Raw genomic sequence first — 25,612 nt, 5'->3', positions numbered from 1 at the left:
TTAGCTAGTTGTTTTATTACAAGAATATATTGTATCCAGAAAGTTGGGCAATCAACCTCCAGGATCATCAATAGCAGAATCGAGGAAGCCATCCATCGAATGGGAAATGTGGCTAGAAGTTTCGGAAGAGGGGCAGTGTGCTTCTCAAAGGGACCCTTAATACAAAGCCTTGTTTCAGAGCTGTTTTGAGATAAAGGAATTCAAGAACCCACCACCTGTATAGAATGCTGGCAACATAGATGTGTATCTAATAACAGTTAAACAAATGCAGGAAAGACACTGTCAAAACTGAAACACTGTGCTCGAAAGATATACATTTTAAGGAGGCCAAAAGGAAGGTGAAAAGATTTGATAAATCTGTTGCTATCTTAAGATAAATTATTGCATGACCAACTAGTAATGAAAAGTAAATCCAGGAAACTTAAAAAAAAGACTGTAGAAACAACTCAGTGCTTTGCTGAGCATTGAACATTTAGACAATTATGTACAGGAAGTAATGAAAGAAGGTTTGTGAGTCGTGTGATTAAGAATGTAAAAAAATGCGAAGGACAAACTAAGGAGTAGCAGGGTCTCAGGAAAAAAGAACAACAGTAACTGGTATAGATGTGGGATTTTTTGGTTCATTTAGCCGATATCAAAAGAAGTCCAGTGATTGTTAGGCTCTGCAAAAATGGTAAACTTAAGAGGTATTTTGAGAAGATACATAAAATGTCAGTTGATGTGTAAGTTGTGTGATTGATGATAAAGACACTGAAACTACGAATGATGTAGTTTTATGTGAGAGTGAAGGTAATAGCAGGAAAAAGTGGGGACATTTCTGCTCCATCTTGTTTTACTCAAAGTTGTGGTCAATGCGAGCACCATGATGGACTTAAATACATGGTTTAATATTGTGGGGAAGGAACTGGTTGAGAAATTGTGGCCAAGGAGGAACTACCTCACAGTGATATATATCCCAGCAGATATACAGGTCATAGATTTTACTTTTTTTGCAAGTTTGGAATTTAAGAAAAGGAGAGCAAGGAGAAAAGTATGCATGGTTCTAAAACTATTTGGATTGGCGGCATCAGGAGTAGTCGGGTAAAAGGTTAAATGGCAGAGTCGACCTCCATGTATAGATTGTTGACAAGCCAATGGAGATTGATAAGAATTAGCAGTATTTGGATCAGATACAAAATTTCCAGAAGTATTTAAGAATAAATTGGGAATGTTGCAGGGATTCAGGTGCACATCTATACTTAAGTAAGATGCTCTTTCATTTGATAAACATATGCGAAATCTGCCACTGAATCATAGGAGTAAAGTGAAAGAAATGTTAAAGCATTTGTGCAGGAGCGATATAATTGTACCAAAAGAGAATTCTGATTGGATATCACCAGCAGTAGTTTCACTAAAAGGTACAGATAATTTAAGTGATTTGAGACTGTGCACAGACCTCACGTGTTGAAATGTCGCTGTGTTGACTGACAGTTTTCTCATCCGAATTTGCAGTTGTGTCGGGAGCTGAACTATTTTCAACCATAGACCTTACCAGTGCATACCAATCGACTGTATTAGAAGAAAGTTCATAACATTGTCCTGCATTTGTAAAGTAACAACGAATGCTTCAATAGAAGAGAATGCTGGTTGCTTCGCTGGTGAATCTGCTCTTTCGGCCAGAAATGAATAAGATTCTAGAAGGCCTAAGTAGAGTGAAAGCCTTGCAAGATGCCCTTTTAATCGGTGTTAAAACATAAAGCAAAGCGTCATGAGTACTGAAGAAGGGTATTTATTAGCAGTGCTGCAAGAGTTTGTTATGACAATTAAATTCAACAAATGCAGATTTGGTCAGCATGAAGTGGAATATTAAGGGCACATCTCTGAAAAAGTTGTGAAGCCGAAGGATGACCATGAGTCTGCAATAAACAACTATCAGAACCAGTTTCTATCTTTCATGAGGCTCATAGACTGGTTCATAGAAGTCTATGCTAATAAAATGGAATCATGATACAGGTTACTAAAACACAATTTAAAATTTGACTGGAGCCAGGAACAAAAGGAATATTTTGAATAAATCAAAAATAGAATGGTGTGGGGACCCTGTTTGACACTATCATGGGAAAGGAATATGTGATAGCAATAGATGCAAGTGATTACTAACTAGTTTTCGTATTGTTACAAAGGAAGAGAAGGAAGAAGGAAGAGTCAATGCTATCTCATACATCGAGGGCCTTATGTTCATCTGATAAAAATTATTTGATGGTGAAGCATGCATTGTTGGCATGCGGTCGGGCAATGGAACATTAAGAATGCATATATATGGGACATAAGGTTTATTATTAGGATTGACCATAGGCCTCAGATGAATGTGTCGGGCTCCGAGGGAGGATATTTAATAGCCAGTCTTGGAAGATTAGATTCAAAGTTGCAGAATTCCCATTATAACATTGAACATGTGATAGATAGTATACATGGACAAGCAAATGGTTAGTCTATGGTGCCTTTAACGTAAGGATGTAGAAAAACGAGAAGAAATGTGAAGTTGCAGTCATATATTTGGATGTGTTGGAAGGCCTGGGTGGTTTCAAAAAAGGTTTTATGACTCAAAGTAGGTGGAATCAAGAAATGGAGAAGGGTGTTGAATTAAAGAAGTTTGGAGAATACTTGGTGAAAGGATGGTTTGATGAGAAAGACTTGAAGGGGGATTGTACTTGTGGTAAGAACAAGGTTCAACATATGATGGGTAATGGAATTATGATGAGGGGAAACACAATTGCACCTCTGGATGGACTTTGAAAGGATATCTCCACGTTATGACATGAAAGCCATCTTGAGCACCAAAAGAAAAACAAGCATTGAAAATGCAATAGTTCTTGCCTTTGATTAAGTTAAAGCCATTTGCTTTGCTAATGGTATTGTATAGCAAAGCAAATGGTTTTAACTTAATGAAAGGTGAGACCTACTGCATTTTTAATGCCTGTTTTCAATTGAAATGGCAGAAAGCAGAGGAGGACCAGTGTCCCTGCGCCACCGTGGCCTAGCTGTGTTCAACTGCTGCTGGACCCCAAGTTGAGGGGCAGGGTCCTGGGCAGCTGCCCACACTGCCCATGCCTAGCACCTGCCCTGCCAGGAAGCCATCAGTTTACCTGCCGGGTTCACCACAACTCCTCTGTGTGGCCTTCAGTGGCACTTTTGCCAAAACAACTGATAGCTGGAGAAATAATCTGACCAGGCAGTAGTCATGGTGACTTTTTTTATTAACTCTCTCTCTCCTGCACACTTTTGTTTAATCTTTTCTTCATCTGCTTCACCCCACCTCATACAACCAGGACAATTGCATCAATATACACATACATTAGAGATAAATGCTCCACATTACACTTTTGTATACACCTCCCTGACACAAAACACACAAAGCACATTACACAAACACACACCACACTCAGGACAGCACAGCACACACAAATACATAAACCTTTATTTAGCACTTGCATCAAAATAAAAAGACAGACCTTGCACACCTCAGCAACAAAACCTCATGTAGCAGAAGCAGGCATGTACATTACACAGACACAAACACGCCTCCCTGAAAACACATAGTTCAGAAACACTCATTACTCAGCACCCAGTTACACTCATAACAAAATACTACACATAACGTCATTTATACATGACAGAGAACAGCAAAAGCCCTCAACACTCCACACACACTAACAGAACACACCTTAAACCTGCCATACAAAATGCATCACACTCAAAAACTCTTGTGCATCACACTGTGCACTCACAATACTTTACAGGCAAAGATTAGCTAAACCAACAGCTTGACACTTGCATTATACAGGCGGGAACGATGTTCCTTTTGCTTCGGTTCACCACTATATGCAGCAGGGGGCAATGTTTCAGTCTCCTTCCTCCTTTGGCTCTCTTCACTGAGATTGATAGCATTTTTGCTTGTGTAAATGTGTGCATCCACCTAAAAAGTTGCCCATTTTAGCACCAGGGCAGGTCATTCTGTCTTCTCTTTCATTTCGGTTTTATTTAGACACTGGGTCATTTTGTTTTACTATTATCATTAATTTTTTTTTGCAGAGACAAGTAGGTAACCCTTCAGAGGCGGTATTTTTACTTTTTATTTCCTATAAACTTTTATTGCCTATTGTGTAAATGTGCACAAAATATTGCAGGCTTGTTAAGGTCGAACATATAGGACCAGGCATATTAGCTTTGCCAATGCTTGTGTGTAAATGGCATTTGGTATAAGTTTTAGATCTGGGCAGGGTGTCAAAACAGAGACATGACTTGTTTGGAGAGATTGGGCAGCATGTGCGCACACTGGTTTAGTTGCATACCGCAGATCGCTACAATTCGCCATTGATGGAAATTTCTGAATGCGAGCGATAATCCTGTCTGAGTTTCGATAGGTCAGAGGTCACAGCACGACAGAGCTGCAGCAGAGACATATCGCACCAGCTAGATCCTCTGCCTTCAGTTAGATACTTGAGTGATGCAGAAACAACGCCTCAGAACAGAAAATGTCAGCGGCTTCCCGAAGGGGATTGCGTAACCGTTAAATGAAATGAAACGCTGAGAATACGTTGGTTTCTCTGAATAAACACCAGATTATTTGCATAATAAACAGAGGAATGGGAACACCGTCGCACGGGAAGGAAACAGTATAATTTCAGCTGTGTGGGAAGCCAGGGCTGCATGATGGCTCTTTTATTTGACATGCCTCGGTGGCGAATCCAAAACAAAAGTCAAATTAGCCAAGATATTTTCACAAGATTGTTCCAATCAGCATTGCTTGACCGCCCAACGCAAGAGCACATCTGGATGCAATTAATAAAAAATAAAAACACCAGACGGGATTCACGCAAGAGTCTTTTAATTATATAGGCACACCATGGCAAACAAAATCTAAGCTGAATTTTTTGTAGCAGAGGGTGGCATTGTTTAAATGGATGCCAGTTCCATAGTTTGGAGACTGGCAGGCTTCTTTTGAGATGACAGTCACAGAGCGAGGCATTATTGTGTTGCAAGAGCAACTAGGAAAGTGAAAGTGTGCCATGCGCGCGTTGTGCTCAAACACCGGGAGCCTGGCAGACTTCTTTTGAGATGACAGTCGCAGAGAGAGGCATTATTGTGTTGCAAGAGCAACTAGGAAAGTGAAAGCGCCGCCATGCGCGTGTTGTGCTCAAACGCCGTGAGCCGTACATGTGCACATCACCTGTCTGGGCGCGTGCACATCTCCTGTCCCCCTTCGGAAGCTAAATCAACAACAATAGATCTCGCAAGCGAGCAGCGCATGCGCTACGTCACTAGGCAAGACCTAACTTGTGAGATGGTTGGTAGACTGGAATTCATGCAATGAAAGGTAGATGGGCAAGAGCTTGAGGTCTGTTGCAAAAGTGATAAATCTGCCAGCATGTATTGTTTTCCTATAAGCCTAGTGGTGCTTCCGGGGAGAACTTGGAGAAAGTTGGCTATTGATTTAATGGGTTCTTTTCTGTTTCACAGAAGGGGTCATTTGCCACTGTTTTTATAGATTATAATACTAAGTATCCAGATTTGCAGGTGGTAGGGAGTATAACCCCTGAGGATTTATTTGTTTTCATGGTTTAAAGAATATGATATTCACATTTGTTTTGATGTCATTAAATTAAGTTTAGAGGGTTCCTCTTTTATGGTCTTTGTGGGATTTGTAAAATTTGTTTCAGGAACTCTTGAAAATAATAATCATAGGAAAACGCCACCAAATTATGGCGGTGATTAGCCCATTTTTTAGACCTTTGCAGCCCCAGTATTCTTGGGATGGGATTTAAATTGTATGATATGGTAATACCATAGTTTAAGTTACTTGAACTGCACTGGGGTTAGTTTGTGTATGGTGTACTTTATAGAATGTCTTTACTATTTTCGATTATCTGAACTATTTTATTTGTTTTTTGAATGTGGTATATTTTGGGGTTTTATTTGCTACATATGTGAGAAATTGGGGTGCTGGTTGAAGGGGTGTGAGCCCTTCTCAAACAGCAGCCACAATCACCATCAGGCGGTGCAAGATAGTCAGCTTGACTCTCAGCGTCAAGTCGGTCAGCTTATGGACGTATTTCCAAAAGATGCTCCAAACGTCTCCAAACTTCTGGAACCTCTGCATAAAGTTCCTCTTGAAGGTTCAATGTGTCCACAACACAAAACCAAGGTTCCAGAGCCTCTGAGATGTTCCTCGGAAGGTGGTACTACAGTTCCCACAATGCACCTGGCCAAATCCTTAAAAGTCCACTGGGTGCACTTCAAGTTGGGGACTTCTGGGGTGAAATGCTGCAGGTGAGCTCTGTTAACCTGTTGCTTTCAGGGAGTCCACTCCTTAATGGACTTCTTGAGGGAGATGGTGCAGGTGAGCTCTGTTAACATGTTGCTTTCAAGGAGTCCACTTCTTAATTATTTTTCAAGCAAGGCAAAGTCCTCAGGCTGAAGTTTCAAGTGCACAGCAGGAGCAGTCCTTCGGAGTGCAATCCAATGGGGCGGGGCACAGACCAGGGTTCCAGGGTTCCAGCAGGCAGTCCTTCTTCGCCTTGTAGTTTCAGGCAGCAGATTTGAGTTGCTTTCCAACTCTCACATATTTATTCAATGTTCTGGAGCGACAAGCAGGGGGGCATTCCTGACCAATGGGGTATCGGATGCCACATAAAAGATTGACAGCATCCTCCAAAGTATGGCATATTCATGTCCCACAAAGCTCTGTACTTTAAAATTCAAGATAAAGAATGCTTAAGTTACAGGCAGGATTGATTTTGCGCAGGAAGGGTCACCTTCCTGCACATAGACAATCCGTTAGAGGCATTTTCCTCTTTTAGTGTGTGCTGCAGAATACACCTAACTTGGAAAGAGGAAATAACAAGGAGAAATAAAGATATTTCTCCTTATTACATCTCACTGGGGCTAGCATTTTGGCGCATTCCAAGGTTTACTAGCTTTGTTCAATCTAAAGCTAGCAAATATGGGAATGCACCAAAATCAATGGGTGGATGCTTGGGAATGCCCATGCTTCACCCATGGAGCACACCACAAGTTGTATTGTAATGTATTGCAGCACAAGCAGCTGTAATGTGTTACATTTCTTTGCAACGCCATGGAGTTCAGGCTTTGCGTGGCATTGTAAATTCCAAATAAGCCTTTGAGAATACCCTGCATCATCTTGTGCAAGGCATGTGCAACACAAAGACTTAGTAAATCTAAGCATAAGAAGTGTATAGAAGAAAAAACAAGACAGCAGGCCTTTTCAATGTATGCACACAGCAAATGAAACAACATCCTTGGATCTATCAGGACCGGATGGAGTTGAAGGCTCACCTGTATAAAGAACACTAAATCACAATGCATTAACCATTCACAACCCAGCTTCCTCTTTTATCACTCATGGACTTTATGCTGCCTTTTGGCTAGGTCCGTGCTGTAGAAATAGTGCATACATACATACAAAGAAACAGCCCCTCACTCCAGATGTAAGAGGTATTTTAAACTATTGTAATCTATTTTAGCGCCGGCACTGTTTAATTCATTTTTAATCCTACCTAATTAGAGGTCTCTGACTCTTTGGTCCGTCACGGGGGCTCCCGATTGTACGGAGAGAGTGCAGAATACTTTTCCTTTGACGTTCTGGCTAACTCGATGAAAGGGTTAGCGGTCTAGTTGGGCACTACTTCCGGGGGAGGACACCATTTCCGGGGCGGACTGGTTAAATACATGGAAGACCAAGCGAGCAGCTTGCCCGCCGCTGGCCCGTCCAAAGGCAAGCCCGTCTGCGCCAGTCCGCGCTTGGACAGGGCCCAGGGCCGGAAATTCTGGTAATTTTAAAGTAGAACACTTGACTCGAGACACAATACTAAGATTGGATAAAGGCAAAATGGAAAGTTGTATAAATGTTGATTGCTCCCGCATAAAGACTAAAGCATCTAAGTGTTGCCCAATTTGTGGGCTTAAAGTAAATGCTAAACCAAGTAAGCTGTTCTAAGAGACTAAAACAGTTCCGGTCAACAGGACCTCCAGATACCCAAAAACATATGAAGAACACCAACACACTAATGGTTCCCAATTCAAACGACATTACTAGAAAAAATAAGCTATTATGTGTTTTATTAAATACTAGATCCTTAATAAAGCATAGTAATGAATGTAATCTATTTATGGAGACACATAGATCAGCTAACACCTTTCTTACAGAAACTTGGGCGGACATCACTTGTGACGTAGATATACAGACAGCCCTCCCAAAAGGTTTTTACATCTATGGATGTGACAGGAAACACAAGCGGAAGGAGGGGCTGCAATTATAGTAAGGGAAGATTTAACAACCAATTGTCAACCATCTATATCATCCTTTGGAGAAACAATCACATTCTCGATAGAAAGCACTAAACAAACATCCTTTAAGGGGATTCTACTCTATAGACCCCCCAAACACTAGGAAAGACTTTCCCCAAGAAATAACGAATATATAGAAAACTTTATCTTATGAAATCATTTTACAGTTTTGGGAGATTTTAACTATCATCTAGAAAGAAAGTCAGATCCTGACACCATCCTTCTCCTACAAATTCTCTCTGCTCTGGGCCTAGAGCAAGTTGTTCCTCAACCAACACATTTGGCAGGGCATAGTTTGGACAGAATTTTTACTAACAATCATAATATAGACAATATAAAGACTACTCAATTAGCCTGGACAGATCATAAAACAATCTTTTTTGATTTGCTACTTCCAACACCGGATGAGAACACAGGGAAATCCGGGTCTGCCACATGTCACAAACTGGCGAGATGTGAAAGCAGATCATTTTAATAATATCCTAAACAATATTAAATTAGAGACAGGAAATGATGTGGATACAGCAGCCAAACAGTATAATAATTGGCAGGAAACAGGATCAAACCAGGTTGCACCTGTTAAAATGATATGGTTTACGCTGCAAAACCCATCAGCTCCATGGTTTTACCTAGTACTCAGGAAATGTAAGCAAAACTGCAGGAAACAGGACAGAAAATGGAGAGGCTCATATAAGGAGGAAGAAAAAGAAAATTATAAACAGCTAATAGCAGTATATAGAGACAGCATATTGAAAGCTAAAGTAACTTATTTCACAAATAAGATTGAGGGCGCAAAAAACTCCACCAAAGTACTCTTCCGCACAGTGACTGAGCTAACAACCAATCACAATACCAAATCCATGAATATCAATCAGCCCTTTTGTAATGCGCTAGCAGATTTATTTTTAGAAAAAGTTGACACAATTTATAAAAATTTCACTGATGATCAACCATGCATGATGTCAACATCAGGGAGGGAGAGAGAGAGATCACTACCCTGATACAATTAAACCTTTCAATGAATTTAGCCCTCCATCAACAGAGTATATAATAAACCTATTAAACACCACCACATCAGGATCACCAGAGGACCCATACCCACCAAACATATCCAAAATAGTAGCAGAAATCACTGCAGCCAAACTAACGCCTATTTTTCAAATAATGTGTGAAACAGGAATGTTTCCTAAGATCTGGAAAAAAGGAGTTGTGATGCCTCTTCTGAAAAAAGCTTCTCTTCATCTGAAAGAATCCTGCAACTATCGACCAATTTCCTGCCTACCATTACCAGCGAAAATAGCTGAAAAATTCTTGAACGAACAGCTGGTTTCTTTTATCGAAACAAATAAACTGCTGGACAACACTCAATTTGGTTTCCGATCCGGCCACAGCACGGAGACAGCACTGCTTAAGGCAACGGAAGAGATCAGGCAGGAATTAGATCAGGGAAAAGGGGATCTTCTGATCCTGCTTGATCTCTCGGCGGTATTTGACACTGTCGACCACAAACTACTTCTAAACTGCCTAGAGACATGTGGAATCACAGGTCAGGCATGGAAGTTGCTGAAACCCTACCTAGCAGAGCGGGAACAAGTTGTGAAATTAGACAACTTCTCCTCCCATTCGTTTTCCTTGCCTTGCGGAGTCCCACAGGGTTCTTCGCTTAGCCCTACTCTATATTTATGTTTCCCCATTCGCAGTGCTGATAAGAAAGTTTGGTTTCTCGCTTACGTCCAATGCTGACGACACCCAAATTGTCGTCTCCATGGGGAAAAACACTGGTTGCACTGGAAACAGATTTCTAAACTCCATGAGAGCTGTCCAAAATTGGATGGATAAAAATTGCCTTAAGTTAAACTCAGAAAAGACCAATGTGTTATTATTTGTCCGAGAACTAAATTTTTGGGGCCCTGAGGTATGGCTAACTACTATGGGCAAAATCCCTACCCCGGTGGATAAAGCACGAAATCTAGGAGTAAGCATCGATAACAAACTCAATTTTACAGATCAAGTAAAAACACTCACCTCCTCCACATTCAACACTCTCAGACTAATTAAAAAGTTTCTGCCTTTTATACCAGCCAACCTGCAAAAAACTCTAGTCACTGCGCTAATACTATCAAAAATAGATTATTGCAACAGTTAGCGTCTGATGACTCCGAAATATAACCTAAATGAGATTCAGGTTTTGAAAAAATGTTGCAGCAAGACTCCTATTGAAAATCCCAAAATTTTGCTCAGTGAGTCAAACTTTTAAAGACCTACATTGGCTCCTGATTAAACAAAGAATATCTTTTAAGGTACTCTGTCTAACCTATAGCAATCCATAATCTGGGTCCGACTTTTCTGAATCATAGCTTCAAGCAGTATGTGCAAGCGAGAAAACTTCGATCACCCACTGCAAACCTGTTGATAAAGCCCAGTTTTAAAAGAACACAATGGGGCGGAAGGAGCATTGTGATGGAAGCAACAAAAATATGGAATACACTCCCTCTGGGGATAAAGAATGAACCAAGTTTTCTATCTTTCAGAAGTGCTGTAAAGACCTGGTTGTTTAAATCATGGTAACTCCTCTGGCAGTACTTATTTACATTTTGCTGACACATACAGCACTTAGACTCCTCAGGGCATTAATGCGCTATATAAATAGAATTAACATAACATAGTTCACTCAACTGTGTGCATCATATCAGCATCTGCACTCACTTGGTGACTCAGTCAGTCAGTCACGCGTCAGGGGTCTCCACTGTAATCTTTCATCCATAACCACTGCTGAGCTTCACAGGCAGCATGGAACTTACCAATGGATTTGCTCTTCTGCTTATTATTTTGCAGAGGGGGAACTTCTAAGTCGGTGATGCCTGTGTGCTCCTGAACATACACTTCCACCAATAACCTGCCCACGAGGTTCTGGGGCCGCACGCTGATGGTGTGCTCATACTTTCCCAGTCGCCTCTGCAGTAATTCCTCATACGCCAACAGGAAGATGCCCTTCATTCGACCTGGAATAGTGGCAGTGGCTCTAAATGTCTCCATCCCATTGTCCCTGCATGAAAGATTATGTAGACCCCAGCATTAGAAATAGAGCAGTCAACATTCTATCACAGTTCACAAATGCATGAGGAATAGCCGAAGGCAGAGCAGAGTTGTATGTGATTGTGTTTGCAAATCATGAAGTACTCGCTCACAGGTATAGTACTAACTTGGGGACCGGAAGGAGGCAACCTGGGAGCTCTAAAATGATGCTATGGGAAGGTGACATGAAGAATAAGACTAATATTGGAAGAGTTGAAAAGAGCCTAAAGAATGTTAACGTGGTCCAGTTGTCTCCCATGCTCCTCTTGTTAAAGTGCTTCCATATATCCCAATAGGCAAGATTCGATAAAAGAAATTGAAGGATAGGGACAAAACACAAGGAAGTTAGTCACACTTTTTCTGGCCACACAAGCATGCAACTGCTCGCCAATACTCACCCACGCTCATTGTTCCCATTGCTGTTCTTGCTGTTGTCTGTGTCACCAGACACCTTTGGCTTCCAGGCAACTTCACTGTAATATGTCTGCCCGCCAATAATCCTGGAAGACAGATTGATTCAGCATTACACATCTGGAAGGAGACAGCTTCTAGCTGTTGGTCATTGAGTGGAGCCAGGCCAAAGCTAAACCTTTGCAAACTCACAAGTATGGGAGCTATTTACAGCCACAATAGATTATCTCCACACCTGTCCCAAACCCAGAGAGAATATTTCTCCATACATTCTCTTGTTTTTTGCACTTTTCACCGGTCTCAGCCTCTCTCGGAAATATCTTGAAATATTTTGGGTAAATAGTTTGGAAACATTTTAACTTTCCTGTCCCTCTTTAGGTCTCGCCTAGCGTTGCTGCGCACATGCGCAAATCGCTCAGCAAGATTTAATGCACATGAGTACTGAAAAGGGCTTGAAGCCCCGCCCCTTATTCCCATTGGCTTGCGTCACCTTTTATGGTAAATGGTGGCCTGCCATTGGAAATAAGCTTTCTGGGGTGCCTTCTTTTCGCTTTTTGTCCGGCCCACCCGGACTGGCTAGACTGCTTTCCTTTTGTCGCAGTTTCTTATCTTTAAGGAGGGTCAGATGGCCCTCCCTAAAGATAAGAAAGTGCTTCGCCCGACGAAAAGGCGAAAGGAGCTTTCGGAGCTCATCACGCTCCGACGCATGGTTGCTCACCAAAGTTTATTGGTGCAGTTAAGAACAAAGCAAAGTGATTTTAAAGCCTCCTGTAGGAATCGGGTGTATTCTTGTGAAATTTTCGCTCTCTCGATGTTTTACTCACCTCCTTTTCAGAGCTCCCACTCCCTTTTCTGAACTGTGCCTTTCAACCACTGCACATGCACTGAGCTTCTTGCATCCCTATGCGTAGTACACCCGACTTTCACCTACTCTTGACCTCTCTCACCTCCAATACATCACCCAGTGCATTTACCCGACACAATGCATCGTCGTCCCAACATTGGGTCAAATTCCCTCATCCATTCCCTATACTGAGTCTCGCTAAGGATACGGAAAGCGCTATATAAATAGCGATACATCACAATTTACACAGCGCCTCCCATTCCATACTTCAGGCCTCTAGCATCACATTCTTCCTGTCATTCTAGTTTCTTCGCCATCCTAGCTTTGAAGTTAGGCAAACACGGGTCACTCTTAATATCCCGCAGAATTCAGCCAATCAATAGGTGCTTCAGAGGCGGAAGTCATGAAAAAGCCAACCAACCAAGCCCTGGAGCATAGAAAAGCGAACCCGGCCACACTGTAGCGCTTTTCCGGCAGGTCAGCGTCTAAGCAGAAACCCCGTCATTAAATAACTTGAAAAGGAAGAGGTTGAGGTGGTGAGTTCGATAGACATCTTAAAGAAGACTGTTTATTAGAGCAGTGTAGTAGACAAGCTACATAATACCAAGTAGCAGGTAATTTAAAAATAACGATTCTCGTTAACTATACTTTATTTTATATACTGGTACAGAAGAATGGTCGATTATTTTAGTCTGACTTCAACTAAAATAGGCATATATACTCGTAAGACAAATAAGTTTGATTCACTTTTTGACACGTTTTGTTGATTTCTTTGAACGGTCCGATTTGGTAGCAAAAGTACAAGCGTCTTTAGAGACTGAAGGACACTTCTTGTCTGTGTTGGCAAGCGCAACGGAAGTGACAAAAAATAGCTGCGCCCGATCTTTTCCACTTCTCGCAGTATCGTGCTAAGCTCACCGGCTGCAACGGGAACAACATGGGAGACTATGAAGGAGAGGTAATAGTCTGCAGGGGAAGGGATCACTTCAACGGGAATTGAGGGAGGTACCCGGGAGGGTATTGCACTTCTGGATATCCCTGATCTCAGTGCTTTAAACCTCAATTCCAGTGGCAGAATTCCCCTTTTTTGTGATAATGGCCCAAGAAGGGATCATGTTTGAGTGTGTGTTATAGGAGGAACAGCGAACTGTCACACAAAATCAAACAAGCCCCTCCCTACTTACCTTAAGAACATTTATATGGGACATTTTAGTTATAAATGAAAAGTACTAGCTGGTTTCTTATGATTAGATATATTTTTGAATGGTCAGAAACCTGGGTTAACGGTGGAATATTCAAAATTAGATTCACACAACGCCAAGATACATACTTAGGCATGAAATCTGCGATGAAGGTGTTGCACCTACGTTTTTTTATGAATGGCATTAAAGAAGCGCCTGCACCTCAAAACAAAACAAGCATTTGCAATGCAATAGGTCTCGCATTTGCGAGAGTTGGAGCTATTGGCATTGTATATGACAATGACTTTTATTCATTTGTTTTGAAAACCTGCAAGCGGTGCATAAACACGCACTTTGTACGTATAGTCCTTGCTTACGGGAAACAAGGCTGGCAGTAAAAGAGACTGCCAGCCTTGCTTCTCATAAGCAAGGGCTATAAGTACAAAAGGATTTTTTTAAACGCATAAGTAAAAGGCATTTACATTTACAGTGCCAATAGCTCAAACTCTTGCAAATGCAAGACCTATTGCATTGCAAATGCTTGTTTCTTGCGTGCGCACAAGTGTTAATCATCCCTCAATGCAACCTTCACTTTGTCTGTCCTGCCTACTCGGACTCAAGAGAGCCAACATCTAGAAATCGTTGGCCTTTCCTCGTGGACGTCTATATGAAAAAGCCGCATTCCTACTTCATTCGATTGCAGATCAAATTCAGTGATAAAAAGGTAGCAATGGTGTCTCCAAATATTATTTCATTTAGCAAGAGTGCAAATTTTGATTGTTTGTCAATATATCAATGTCGATAATTTCGACCTACAATCATAATGTGTCCACTATATGCAGAGACGTTTTAAGGCATGTGCATAGTGGGCTCTGACCTAGGGCCCACAGCCTTTCAAGGGGCCCCTGATAGAACAGGACCTCACATATTAGGAATGGGAAGGGGTCACAGAGATTATTTGCAGCAATATTAGTGAGCTGCTGCTGTGTTACAATATTGAAAACACACATCACTATCCCAGATTATTAGATGTAAATTCATTTGGAATTTGGAGGAGTGTGCCTGTCAGAGACCTGGCCAAAAAGGACATGAAATTCGATCATACATTTAGAGCTTTTCTGAACAGGGGCCCCCAAAATACGTTTGGCCCAGGGCCCCCAACATTTTTAAGATGTCCCTTACTATATGGACCTAACCACTACATCAAAAAGTACACATTTTCTGTTCTTCACTTCACACCTAATTACCCATATGTATGCTGTCACATAGTGTAGCTCAGTAATCTCTCTAATAAAGATATCATTCCTAGCGTTTGGACAACAAGAAATTAGTGGGTGGAAATCATTGCACTGACACTTCTTAATCAGTGTGAGTTCCTATGGGTAGTATTTTATTCCAATTGACCTTCGGCCTATCTATGCTAGTGGGCCTTTGCATTTTTGGATGGAACAAGACATGTTTGTAAACTGTAGGTCCATTTGGCGACTGCTGCGGGGGAGAGAGCGTGAAACCTTGACCTCTCGGCCAAGGCCAGCACCCTCCCCAGCAGCTCCATCTTACTGATCACCGCGCCAGCACAGCACAGAGACCTTTGGTTGAGCAGGGTTCGAGCCAACAGACCGTCCCCACGTCTCAGGTCGCCTGTGTGCCATCCGTCATCTCCCGCTCCCGCGCTCTCTGTTCAATCCCTCTGCTGCCCCTGCTGAACTGTTTTCCTTCTGTTTCATTTAATTAATTCTCCCCTCGCTACTGTTGAATTTTTTCCCCTCGCTACTGCCCCTTTTTTCCCGCCGCTGCTGGCCACTGCAGACCCTGTGGCCTGCCCCCTACTCAACCCCACTCCCGCCTCCCGACATCTGCTCCCGCCCCCTTCCCCTACTTATGGCGACTGCTGCGCTGTCCCGCAGCGGACGTGCCGCTGGCGCCCCGAAGGCAAGCCCGTCAGCACCAGTCCGTGCCTGGACTGCGCCCAGCGCCAGACCCCCTGGCCCCCGCGAGCGCCACAACAACTGATACCGCTATGACGCCAACAGCGATCATCAACAGCTCCTTCAAGACCGCTACCTTCCCGGAGAGCTAGAAACACACGGAGATCCAAAGGACCCAAAGGACCTCAAGAACTTTTGACCCATCTCCCTGCTCCCGTTCCCAGCGAAAGTCATTGAGAAAACCGCCAACAGACAACTGACCCACTTCCTCGAGGAGAACAACATCTTGGACTCCTTCCAATCCGGTTTCCGCAGCAATCACAGCACCGAAACCGCCCTCATCGCCGCCACCGACGGCATAAGGGCCCTGCTAGACAATGGCGAAACCGCGGCCCTCATCCTCCTGGACCTCTCGGCCGCCTTCGACACCGTCTGCCACTGCACCCTGCGCACACACCTCCACGACTCAGGGATCTGCGACAAAACCCTGAACTGGATCACCTGCAGAACCCAGAGAGTCCGCCTCCCACCTTTCCGATCCGAAGCCACCAGGATCACCTGCGGCATACCCCAAGGATCATCCCTCAGCCCGACCCTTTTCAACATATACATGGCACCACTCGCCAACATCGTCTGATCGCACCACCTCAACATCATCTCGTACGCCGATGACACCCAGCTGATCCTCTCCCTCACCAAGGACCCGACCACCGCCAAATCCAACCTCCACGAGGGAATGAAGGCCGTTGCAGAGTGGATGAAGACCAGCCGTCTGAAACTGAACTCTGACAAGACGGAGGTCCTCATTCTCGGCGCCACCCCCTCCGCATGGGATGACTCCTGGTAGCTGGCCATGCTGGGGGCTACCAACCAACCACGCACGCAACCTGGGGTTCATCCTGGACTTAACGCTCTCTATGACCCAGCAAGTCAACGCTGTCTCCTCCTCCTGCTTCAACACCCTCTGCATGCTCCACAAAATCTACAGTTGGATCCCCACCGAAACCAGAAGGACGGTCACCCAAGCCCTCGTCAGCAGCAGAGTAGACTACGACAATGCCCTCTACGCGGGAACCACGGCCAAACTCCAAAAAAGACTTCAACGCATACAAAACGCCTCCGCACGCCTCATCCTCGGAATCCCTCGCCACAGCCACATCACCTCCCACCTAAGACACTTACACTGGCTCCCGGTCAACAAGAGGATCACCTTCAAGCTCCTCACCCACAGTCACAAAGCACTTCACAACGCCGGACCAGCATACCTCAATGAACAACTCACCTTCTACAAGCCGAACCGCCAGCTGCGCTCCACTGACCTCACCCTCGCCACCATCACACGCATCCGCCGAACGATCACCGCCGGCAGATCTTTCTCCCACCTCGCCACCAAGACATGGAACACCCTCCCCATCCACCTGCAGCAGACACAGAACCTACTGACCTTCAGGAGACTCCTCAAGACCTGGCTGTTCGATCAGTAGCTGCTCGTCCCCCACCCCCTCTAGCGCCTTGAGACCCTCACGGGTGAGTAGCGCGCTCTACAAATGGATTGATTGATTGATTTGTATAAATGCAATGCATAGGCAAGCAAAAAACAGATAGACTGGAATGGTAACCAATGTACTCACAGCTGGTTAATATTTCTTTAAGTATCTCCATCCATCACTGTTTGTCTTTTTTCAGCGAATCACCCAGATTGGCACGGGCATGGCCATCCATTGGTCCCATTCGTTGTGCCTCTAAGCTTAAGCTGCAGGTCAGCGGGGATGACTAATAAGACTATACATGTCACTATTTTTCTCATGTTTTCATATACAGCGGCTATGGTCCAGTAGTCTGTGATTAACTCCTCCTTTTTAGTTCTGGCTTGATAGCAAAGCTGTCATGATGGCCTCATGTTACCAATTCCATAAAATCTATCTAGAGTGGGTTTATACTCCACACAGAGGAAAGGATCTCTCTCACCTCGTGTTACTGACTGTTTGTAGTATCATTCTGACCTCTAGGAGGTGGTTTTGTTGAAATGGAAGAGAGACTTATTACATGGAATTATACTCATTCATCACACTATCACATTCATTAATTCCAATATGCATTGTATACAGAAAGTAATCCAGCAGTTCTGATATTATTGCATTAAATAGCATTGCTGCACACAACACATGCAAATAGCACGTGTTCATGCTTGTGCTTTCATGCATTAGCACTTAAAGCTGGACATATTGGCTTAACCAATGCTTTTTTAGATGGATCCAATTTCGAATTGCGCATGTCATAGTTAGTCTTCTTCTCTAATGGAAAAGACAAGCCAAACAAGTAAGGAATTTACTGCTAAGAGTAATAGCAGTGGTCACGATTATTTATCATGTCGATTACTGTTTATTTTTCACTTGTAGCATGGTGTCGTTTCCATGTGACAATTGTGCTTGGTGCTGCTCCGGAAAACCTACTCACCAGATCAAAGAGGCTTACCCAAAGATGGCTAGGCCACTATTTACAGTACTCCTGGCCTTGGGAAGATGGACATGTTTTAGTGGTCTGTCTCCCCATCCAGAACTAATCCAAAGATACAACTCACCTGTCCTCAATTTAATCTTGCACCACTTGTTTAAATGAATGACCACGGCAGGTCTAAAGCAAGATATCAAACAACCCTTCCGCTAAAGGCTCACGCATTAGCCAACCATGCTTTAGAGATGTTCTCATTTGAGTATTATGGAGGTGGCGCACAGGTTGCCATGACTTAGGGAAAGGTTTAGTAGCAGAAACAGCCACTCTTCAAACACCAGTTTAATGTTCACGATTTGCATACTTTTCAATGGTCTCCTACTGGAAAACCTTTAAGTACAAATGTAAATGCAATAAATCCTCACTCTCGTTTAAACTCCTTACATTCTTTCCTTAGACGTCACAGTCTCAGCTTCAGTAGTTTTAGGTTCTTAAATGCCTCTCCCAATAAAGGCTCTCATTATTTATTTTACCCTTTCCTTTTTTTTTTTTCAATAATCTTTATTCAGTTTATGCAAAAAAACAACATACAGCTGGAAATACGACATACTAAAGTACCTATTGTAGTACACTTCCCATTGCATTTTTGTGCCCACTGGGTGAAGGGGGGGCAAATCGCCGTGTTCGACGTTGCAGTTAAAGAATAAGCAACATTATTTCACTACAAAGGTTGCCATCCAATGTTACTGTACAAAGCTGCAACATAACGTGTCATAAACATAAAATTAAAACATATTACCACCAAACTAATGTGCCTGTCCTATGCCATAAATATGTTGCCGCTGATTGTGTCTCATGTGCACAGTGCGGACCACCAGATTCCCCTTTCCTTTCTTAACCCACAGATAAGAGTTTATACTGATGGGACATGTTCTACTCCTCATATACAAGCTCGAACTATGTGCTCCATGTTTCCTTTTCTCAGTGACGAAGCAGGATCTTGCCAGACCATGTGACTTTTTGTCTAACGTGTGAAACTGACAAATTACTCCTCTCCAACCCTGCTGGCTTCTCAGCTTCAAGAAACCCACTGTCTGACCCTTCCAGATACCATGCAATCCAGGCACACCAGCCATGATTCATTTCAAGAGACTAAAAAAACTTCATGTTAGAGGGTTCTATGAATACCCTTCTAAAATTGTAAGCATTTTGACAGCATTCCCACTGCAAATAGAACATTTGTATTCTGAGCATTGTGAACACAGACAGACCTTCATTATGAGATTCCCATTAATTCAATAGTGAGCGATCACAACCGGAATTCAAAGTTCTGAATGATCTCTCATCATGGTCGTTTTATGCACGTTTTCCCTGATTCCTTGGAGCCAAATTCACAATCTGCATTTTGCAGTACTGTTTGTAGTACTACCACATTTGAGTTTTACCTGTACTAATTTGTGTGGAGATGTCCTCCCCTCCTGCAGAGGCCCTGCATACTAAAATATAGCTTTTAGTAGTAAACATGGAAGAGATACGGGGGAGTGGGCGGGAAAAGGGGCAGACTTACTCCTAAGGTAGATGTGATTAGGGAGAAGTAGACGGGTCTAGGGAGAGTCAGAGAGGGCTTAAGGGGAAGCATCACCCATCCACACAAGAGTAAGACAATTACTTTACTCTGGCATTGGGGACATGTAACTTATTCCTTTGTAGTATGTTTACACTTGGAGTTTATAAACAACAAATGTAGTAAACTTACTCCAAAGTGTACACTTACTCAAAAGTGTAAGCTACGTTTGTGAATCAGGCCCTTGGACTTTAACTTTTCCATTTATCACCTTTCAAGAGCAAATGGTAAATGTGACCTGGAGGTTACAGTAGATTGCTGTGTGGGGATCTTGGCAATGCGGATGGGATATTAAGCCATGCAACACAGTGCACCAATCACAGACATGATGCTGTGGCTCCATCCCCCTGTGCTGGAGCACTTTAGGCTGCCTGAGCTATGCACACACCCTTACACTATAATACAAGGGTGAGTGTGTGATGTCTAGCTTAGGCTTTGTACAGGAAGGGTATCATACTATGCTCAGATAAAGCTTAAAAGTTATATCTATACATTACAGATCACATGCAAAGTTAGAAAAGCTTTGAGGAAAAAAAACGTTTCTGAAATGTGAAACCTGTCTGGAGGGAACATCCTTTTTTTGGGTGCTACACGCGGTCTACCTTTTTAAGTTGGGTCAAAATCCATTGTTGATTGCATGGGAATGCCCATGTACCATCCTCAGGACAACACCTTAATGCAACATATCGCAAAGAAGAACAAGTCAAGATTTGCACAGGATTTGCACAAGATTTGCCCAATTCAAGACTTTGCAGTGGTTTGTGCCACTTTGTGTGATACCGAGATCAACAAGAACATCCCCCGCAAACTCCAGAGCATCCAGAACGCAGCCGCCAGACTTTTCCTCAACCTACCGTGCCACAGCCACATCAGCCAACACCTCCGGACCTTACATTGGTTCCCCATCGAGAAGAAAATCACGTTCAAGCTTCTCACCCATGCACACAAGGCCCTCCACAACACCGGATTGCCAACCTGAACCACCGCCTCGTGCTCCATGTTTGCCAGCGTTGTCTCCGCTTGGGCCAGCTCTCCCTAGCAACTGTACCTCGGATCAAGAAAAGCAGAACAGGGGGGTGCTCCTTCTCCCTTCTTGCGGCCAAGGCATGGAACTCCCTCCCTCTCCACCTCCAACAGACCACATTGCTCCCTAAGTTCCTGAAGGGCCTCAAGACCTGGCTCTTCGATGGAACTCAGTGAACATCCAGGATCTGCAGACCCCCCCCCCATCCCCCTGACCCCTTTCCCAAAGCACCTTGAGACGCGTTCCTGTTGAGGTGAGTAGCTTGTGCTCTAAAAACCTGATTGATTGATGATTGATTGATACTTCGCTGCCACAAAGCCTTGATAAAAATTACACTTGCTGCATTTAGATTTTAAGACTTGAGAAGTAAGATACTAAGCTCCTCCTTATGCTTAGGCATAAGAACAAGAACTTTACATTTTCTCACTGCGTACAAGTACACAAACCTACCCACATGTTCAAGGGCCAACACAGTAAATGGAGCACATTGAAATCCATGTTATATTGGCGGACAGAGTAATCCTGCTTATGCACCGGAGCCTGTGCAGTCAGAAGCAGATCTTTAGAGAGCCAGTCCATGGACGCTTGGATTCGGCTTACAGTCCCATGATGCTTCATGTTAAAACTACTTCAGCTGCACCCAATCTCAAAGGTGTGCTAAGAGAGGGCTGGGTCATTGTTCAGGCTGAAGACATTACATAATTCATTCATTTGTTCTCTCATTCATGGAACTGTTTGGAGTTTGAAGACGGTTTAGATTGTAACCTAATCCGTACTGGGAGTCTGGTATAATATTTATATCCTTCTATATGTTGCACATTATCCCACATATTATTGCGAGTGTCCCTGTGTGTGTTGTTTCAGCTGAATACTGATGTCACCAGGCAGCTGTGGCTTCAAGTAATAGCCACTGGTGGCCTCCTATCACTCGCAGGCGTAGACAGTGACAATCTAATCCTCCCGCCCTTCCTGGCGGGAATTAATATAATCAGCAGTTGGATCCTTCCAAACCCTTCCCATCACATATGACCCTTTATGAAGGGCTGGTCTGAGGAGAGAAGCCTTAACTCTCAGAAGGAAGTGAAGCAGGGCTCTGAGCCAAAACATGAATGAACTAGGGGATGAGTTGCCTATAAAACATGCATTAAATATATAACTTCCAAAGGGCCAAGTGTTCTGTGTGGTACATTCAGCTAGTGCCGACTTATAAACCAATAGCTCTTTGCACGCAGTGCTATATCCAATATGCCATTAGTTAAAGCGTATAGATTGACTTAGGGAGTCACGCGTGACCTGGGACCTCTTACCAGCTATGATGGCTCAGGCTTCCAAAGAACAGAACTACCGGAGGAAGTGGTGGGACGCGGGGGGATCCAAAGCAAGGTGGCATTAATGCCCTTGGATGTCATGGTCTACATGTTACTACCCTTTAAAAGGATCCGGAGTCAGGGTTTATGCTCAAGGCTGCCATAGTATCTCTCCTGATGTCACGTCTGTTACGACCACGTGACATTTATCTGCACACAGCATGTAGATGTATTTCAGCAATCCATCTGAATATCATTAAGTTGAAAAGTGATCTTATCCCCGTGGCATCCAAGCCATGAATCCATGCCAGGCAGCTCAGCCATGCCCTGGCCTCGGGCGGGCATGTGTCTCTAGCATGTGATGTCTTATTGCTATAAACTACATGCAAATAGTGGGCGAGGCTAAGTTGGGAAACCAGGGTGCAATGTTTATGAGCATGCACAATCTAGCTGTTTATTGCCAAACATGAATACTGTTTGGTTACATAGAGCATAGAGGAAAACAAGTGCTGCACCATCAAAGCATGATCACTATGAGCTATTGAAGAAAGGTTTGTCGTTCACCCTTAGAAGAGAAAGTTCACTATTGAGACCCTCATTGTCTTTACAGGGTGCTGTATACCTCAACTTGCATTAATTGATGGCAATCTCCTGATGAAATGTGTGTTTTACTAGAAATGTATAGGGGAAATGAATCTATAGGAAGCAAATGACATGGACCCTTAGTGAATGTCAAATCTCACAATCACAGGCCAAGGACAGCACAGCTAGGGAGATCTTACACGTTCATACAGCAGTGCTGCTACTCAATTTATATAGCTCCTAAGTATCACTTACATCAATCTTAAATACTCAAGCCTCGGCAATCAATATAGATGAGGAATATAGATGATAAAATACAAAAGTAATAAATATTGAATTCTGTCAAGAATATCCCCCAATAAAAAAAGAATGTAGAATCCTCAGCAAAAGGGCCTCAACATGCCAGCATCATTGTTCAGTCACCATTTTCCCGATCTCCTTCTCCTCCCTCCTCCCTCCTCCCTCCTCCCTCCTCCAGGCAGACACCCATGCACCTGATCACTCACACACGCTCACTTACATACAGTCATGATCACTTACATATGATTACTCTCTCATGAATACTCAATCACTCACCAAGACTCACACATTCATAAAGGAACATTGAACTTTGAATCTTTGGGTGCCTGTATTGCTCAAACTAGGTACCAGGCAGTGGCAGGGATCCAAGCGCCTTTGCCAGACGCACTGTGATTGTTCCCTCTTGACTCTGCATTATCCTCTGGTCCTGACAACATCCAGAAGACACTATAAGAGGGGCCAGCATGTTCACAACCAGAAGACACCATAAGGAGTGACCACCATGTTCGCAGACAGAAAACACTATAAGGAGGGGCCAGCATGTTCGCAGCCAGAAGACACCATAAGGAGTGACCACCATGTTCACAGCCAGAAGACACCATAAGGAGGGACCACCATGTTCGCAGCCAGAAGACACCATAAGGAGTGACCACCATGTACCAGCCAGAAGACACCATAAGGAGGGACCACCATGTTCGCAGCCAGAAGACACCATAAGGAGGGATCACCATGTTCGCAGACAGAAAACACTATAAGGAGGGGCCAGCATGTTCGCAGCCAGAAGACACCATAAGGAGTGACCATCATGTTCACAGCCAGAAGACACCATAAGGAGGGACCACCATGTTCACAGCCAGAAGACACCATAAGGAGTGACCACCATGTACCAGCCAGAAGACACCATAAGGAGGGACCACCATGTTCGCATCCAGAAGACACCATAAGGAGTGACCACCAGGTACCAGCCAGAAGACACCATAAGGAGGGACCACCATGTTCACAGCCAGAAGACACCATAAGGAGGGACCACCATGTTCGCAGACAGAAAAAACTATAAGGAGGGGCCAGCATGTTCGCAGCCAGAAGACACCATAAGGAGTGACCACCATGTTCACAGCCAGAAGACACCATGAGGAGGGACAACCATGTTCGCAGCCAGAAGACACCATAAGAAGTGACCACCATGTACCAGCCAGAAGACACCATAAGGAGGGACCACCATGTTCGCATCCAGAAGACACCATAAGGAGTGACCACCATGTACCAGCCAGAAGACACCATAAGGAGGGACCACCATGCTCGCAGCCAGAAGACACCATAAGGAGTGACCACCATGTACCAGCCAGAAGACACCATAAGGAGTGACCACCATGTTCACAGCCAGAAGACACCATAAGGAGGGACCACCATGTTCGCAGCCAGAAGACACCATAAGGAGTGACCACCATGTATCAGCCAGAAGACACCATAAGGAGGGACCACCATGTTCGCATCCAGAAGACACCATAAGGAGTGACCACCATGTACCAGCCAGAAGACACCATAAGGAGGGACCACCATGTTCACAGCCAGAAGACACCATAAGGAGGGACCACCATGTTCGCAGACAGAAAACACTATAAGGAGGGGCCAGCATGTTCGCAGCCAGAAGACACCATAAGGAGTGACCACCATGTTCACAGCCAGAAGACACCATAAGGAGGGACCACCATGTTCGCAGCCAGAAGACACCATAAGGAGTGACCACCATGTACCAGCCAGAAGACACCATAAGGAGGGACCACCATGCTCGCAGCCAGAAGACACCATAAGGAGGGGCCAGCATGTTCGCAGCCAGAAGACACCATAAGGAGGGGCCAGCATGTTCGCAGCCAGAAGACACAATAAGGAGGGATCACCATGTTCGCAGCCAGAAGACATCATAAGGAGGGGCCAGCATGTCCGCAGCAAGAAGACACCATAAGGAGGGATCACCATGTTCGCAGCCAGAAGAAATCATAAGGAGGGATCACCATGTTCGCAGCCAGAAGACACCATAAGGAGGGACCACCATGTACCAGCCAGAAGACACCATAAGGAGGGACCACCATGCTCGCAGCCAGAAGACACCTTAAGGAGTGACCACCATGTACCAGCCAGAAGACACCATAAGGAGGGACCACCATGTTCACAGCCAGAAGACACCATAAGGAGGGGCCAGCATGTTCACAGCCAGAAGACACCATAAGGAGGGGCCAGCATGTTCGCAACCAGAAGACACCATAAGGAGGGACCACCATGTTCGCAGCCAGAAGACACCATAAGGAGTGACCACCATGTACCAGCCAGAAGACACCATAAGGAGGGACCACCATGTTCGCAGCCAGAAGACACCATAAGGAGGGACCACCATGTTCGCAGACAGAAAACACTATAAGGAGGGGCCAGCATGTTCGCAGCCAGAAGACACCATAAGGAGTGACCATCATGTTCACAGCCAGAAGACACCATAAGGAGGGACTACCATGTTCACAGCCAGAAGACACCATAAGGAGTGACC

General features: G+C 44.1%; 1 protein-coding gene across 1 annotated transcript in view; it reads right to left on the bottom strand.

Moving 5' to 3' along the window:
* The window catches only part of ITIH5 (inter-alpha-trypsin inhibitor heavy chain 5), a 296,926-nt gene that overhangs the window by 179,617 nt on the left and 91,697 nt on the right, over positions 1 to 25,612 (bottom strand). Inside the window, exons 4-5 of the mRNA XM_085653539.1 lie at positions 11,820 to 11,921; positions 11,148 to 11,392 (exon numbers count right to left, since the gene is read on the bottom strand). Coding sequence (XP_085509665.1) covers positions 11,148 to 11,392; positions 11,820 to 11,921 — 347 coding nt within the window. The remainder of the gene's footprint in view (positions 1 to 11,147; positions 11,393 to 11,819; positions 11,922 to 25,612) is intronic.

The sequence above is a fragment of the Triturus cristatus genome, chromosome 4_1 (assembly GCF_964204655.1).
Source record: "Triturus cristatus chromosome 4_1, aTriCri1.1, whole genome shotgun sequence".
Taxonomy (NCBI): domain Eukaryota; kingdom Metazoa; phylum Chordata; class Amphibia; order Caudata; family Salamandridae; genus Triturus; species Triturus cristatus.
This window is presented reverse-complemented; position numbering and strand designations above follow the sequence as displayed.